Source organism: Bison bison, unplaced genomic scaffold (assembly GCF_000754665.1).
Source record: "Bison bison bison isolate TAMUID 2011002044 unplaced genomic scaffold, Bison_UMD1.0 scf7180017864373, whole genome shotgun sequence".
NCBI lineage: Eukaryota > Metazoa > Chordata > Mammalia > Artiodactyla > Bovidae > Bison > Bison bison.
Window position 1 is genome coordinate 6,316,796 of NW_011494945.1, and position 4,240 is coordinate 6,321,035.

General features: G+C 42.8%; 1 protein-coding gene across 1 annotated transcript in view; it reads right to left on the reverse strand.

Annotated features, from left to right (window-relative positions):
* Positions 1-4,240, reverse strand: part of LOC105000664 (coiled-coil domain-containing protein 162-like) — a 69,178-nt gene that overhangs the window by 46,922 nt on the left and 18,016 nt on the right. Inside the window, exons 5-6 of the mRNA XM_010856631.1 lie at positions 2,827-2,922; positions 1,625-1,780 (exon numbers count right to left, since the gene is read on the reverse strand). Coding sequence (XP_010854933.1) covers positions 1,625-1,780; positions 2,827-2,922 — 252 coding nt within the window. The remainder of the gene's footprint in view (positions 1-1,624; positions 1,781-2,826; positions 2,923-4,240) is intronic.

Consider the following 4,240-nt stretch of genomic DNA (forward strand, 5'->3'; position numbering starts at 1 on the left):
AACCTAGATAGCATATTCAAAAGCAGAGACATTACTTTGCCAACAAAGGTCCATCTAGTCAAGGCTACGGTTTTTCCAGTAGTCATGTATGGATGTGAGAGTTGGACTGTGAAGAAAGCTGAGCACCGAAGAATTGATGCTTTTCAACTGTGGTGTTGGAGAAGACTCTTGAGAGTCCCTTGGATTGCAAGGAGATCCAACCATCCTAAAGGAGATCAGTCCTGGGTGTTCATTGGAAGGACTGATGCTGAGGCTGAAACTTCAATACTTTGGCCACTTCATGTGAAGAGTTGACTCATTGGAAAAGACCCTGATGCCGGGAGGGATTGGGGGCAGGAGGAGAAGGGGACGACAGAGGATGAGATAGCTGGATGGCATCACCGACTCAATGCACATGAGTTTGGGTGAACTCTGGGAGTTGGTGATGGACAGGGAGGCCTGGCATGCTGTGATTCATGGGGTCGCAAAGAGTTGGACATGACTGGGTGACTGAACTGAACTGAAAATCAGAAAAAAGAATGCTTAGGTAGAATAAAATGCTACAATTTATGATATTAATATATTTTCTTATATTAACACAATTGTAAGCTATAACTCTTCACGTTTTTTAATGGAGAAATGAGCCCTCAAAGGCAAAAGTGGTAGAGTCATGGAAGTCAAAATGCAACCCTGGCAGTGGTAGAAGTGGGCCAGAACCCAATAAATAACATTTTCAGGATTAGCAGAGGTAGGGGAGTTGACAGAGGAGTCTGAGAAGGCCTGGCTCATGACATCAGAGGAAGACTGGAGAGAGCTGTGCTTTAGAAGCTAAGGGCAGACAGGCTTCAAGAAGGACACACTGTTTCAAATGCTGCTAAGGCGTCAAGTTGTAAGGGGACTGAGACATACCTATGGGATTCAGTGGCAAGGTCCATGGTGCTCTTGATGAGAGCAGTCTCAGTGGTGAGATGAGAAAGAAGGCAGAGGGCAGTTTTTAAGGAGTGATGGAAGGTAAGGACATGGAAATGGCTGGTGCAGAGTTTGGCTCTGAAAAGGGGGCTCTTTAAATGGGGCAGTGGCTAGTTTACCCTGTGTCCACACAAGTATCTGTCTGGTTCCAGATATATGCAGAATTGTTTCAAACTATAATACTAGGGGGACTACAGGCTCCTGGTACCTTAAGCTTCAAAGGGACATGTCTGGAGAAGGGAGTGCCTGCCTAGGAGTCCATGAGCTAGCAGAGTGATGAAGACAGGAGCCAGGCTGGAGCTGTTCACCTGGAGCCTCTATCATACCCTTCCAACTCCAGTCCTAAATGTGTGACTCACAAGGAAAAACAGCCAGTTGGAGTATTTGTTCAAACTGGTTTCAATGGACCACCCCTCCTCAATGTCTGTTGTACTTCTAAAATTAAAAGAAATTGATATACCATTGATCATGGGATTTCCTGTGAAAGAAAGCACTTTGGAAAGGGTCTGACTGGCTACTGCTGCTTCACTGCTGCTCCCATGTGGCATGAGCACAGTCCTGGGACACTGGGAGAGGCTATGGGACAGACGAAGCTCTCTAGTCCATCTCCCAGATAGAAAGGTCCTTCAGTACAACACACCACTGGTCAAGTATGTAGACTGTTCACCAAGAATACCTGTGTATTTTTGTCTGGTGTGGCTTGCTGTTCTGGGAGACCCTCCATGATCGTATGATAGTTACTCAGAAGAACATCTTCCATTAGCAGTTGCATGCCTGCCAGCTCTCCATGAGCCACCTTGAGGTCATGGCCACTCAGTCCACAAAAGCATAGCTAAAAACAAAAAGGAACAAAACCAAACCAAAACACCCATTTTGAACACTTCTATGTATCCTTTACATGTGGTCCTGGGGGGAGAAAACTAGGAGTAGTTGTGTTTACAAGCCCCATGCTCTCAATTATTTAAAAAATCCATAAAAATCAGAGTAACATTTTTAGTTCAAAATCTGCCTTGAACATATTAGACATTTGGCTCTGTATGGAAGTCCAAGTTCCCCAAACGTTATGGTGGTGGTGTCTGTATACGGTTGTATGGATAGTGTGATACACGTAAGCACAGGGAAAACACAGGAGAAAAACCAATATGATCTGTAACCATATCCCAAAGTGGGGGACTCTGATTAATATTTTTAAACCATTTTTACTATTTTACTTAAAAAAAAACTTTACTTTTGGAAAATTCTGAGCATATACAAAAGCAAACAGAACAGTTCCCATCACTCAGTCCCAAAACCACCAACCTATGGCCAGTTCTGCCCCATCCTCATCACTCCCCACCTCCCCATTATTTTTAAGCAAATGCATCATTGATTTTCATGTTGTTGATAATACTTTTAAAAGTATTTTCTATTTTAAAAAATGAAAATACAATAATACTTGCTTGAACAATCAGAGGGAAACATACATTTGGAAGAAATTCTCCTTCTGAGTTCTGCTTAAGGAGTTCTCTTTCTGCCACTGTAGGTGGGTCACGAGTCACACATCTCTGAACCGCCAGTCTGGGAGTTACTCTACGAGGCCCAGAGAGTGACCGGAAATGGATGACCACTCCCCGAGATCATTATTAGCCAGGAGAATTTCAGCTGATTCAAGTCTGATTCCAGCTGCAAACATGATTTTCTTCTGTCATAAGAACACATGATTCACCCCACAGTACTGGGTTTATAGCTTCATAATCAAACAAACACCTTGCTTATCTCATATTAATAAATTATTCACCACTGGCTAGAGTATGAAGGATTAGACCTACGGATGCAGTGACATCTGCTCTGCAATCTGTATTCAGTTCTCTCTGTGACAAGCAGGAAGAACAATCTTACCTGCATGTGATATTCTAGGGTATCTGGGCTGCTACTTGTAACTGGAAATGGTCCTCCATCTTCCAGAAACGCTCTCCAAGGGAACAGCACAAATGCCTAAAAGAATCAAATAATAAATATAATAATGGTGCATAATAATGTCCACAAGTAATAGGCATTTGTATATGAATAAGATGTCTTCATCTGTACACTAAAACATTATGGGATTACTTCTCTATTATATAGAAATAGTTCTTGATGAATAGTCTCTGATGATGCAGAGCAGAGAGTAATAATCTTGTTTCTTAAACTAATTTTTCAGAAAGCAACTAAACATAGAAAGGTATTAAAGTTTCAGTGTAAATAGTCAGCAATAGTGTTTGGAAGTCCCAGACTAGTATAAAACCAATGATACACATTTATAATCAACAAAAGTAAACTTACTCAATTTTTTTCAGTATTACAAACCTTAAATATTTGTCCTTTATCACCACTGTGCTCCAATTCTAGGCAACAACTCAAAACCAATGCTATGACATTACACATGGGCCTCCATCTTTTCCACATCACTGTTCAACAGCCAAGGCATCCCTACTCCCTGGGGCATGACATGCAGCCCAGGATAGAGTCAGCCTGTCCATCTGATCCCATTCTACAGTTTCAGACCTGGTACTGGCTTCAGACAATTCTCAAAGTTGAAGTTGATGCAGATGGCAGGCAGCCAGGACACCTGCAACTACTTAATGCCAGGCAATGCCCAAAGGCAACAGGAGCAGGCCCAGTAGTCACAATCCAATCCTGTCTTCAGGTCTTCAGGAGGGTCAAGGCTTGGGCCAAGAGCATTGTCTTATAGCTAGGGAAGGTAGAAGAGTGAGACTTACATGGGATTGATGCTGGCATTACTTGCCTTAGCTTTGTAACATAAAAACATTAAGTTGGAGGTTTTGGAGTCAAAAGATATGGGCCTGTGAGGTGATTTTAAAGATATGTCCACAGGGACTTCCTTGGAGGTCCAGTGGTTAAGACTCTGAGTTTCCACTGCAGGGGGTGTGGGTTTGATCCCTGGTTAGAGGACTAAGATCCTGAATGCCATGTAACACGGCAAAAAAAAAAAAAAAAAAAGTGTCCACAAATTCTTTGATTCTGTTTTCACTAAGAGGTGGAGCACCTTGACCTTGACTACAGTCTCATGAGAAATTGTGAGCCGGAACTACCCAACTAAACTGAGCCCAGACTCATGAATCTCAGAAACTATATGAGACAATGAATGTCTATTGTGTTCAGTCAGTTCAGTTCAGTCGCTCAGTCATGTCCAACTCTTTGTGACCCCATGAATCACAGCATGCCAGGCCTCCCTGTCCATCACCAACTCCCAGAGTTCACTCAGACTCACGTCCATCGAGTCAGTGATGCCATCCAGCCATCTCATCCTCTG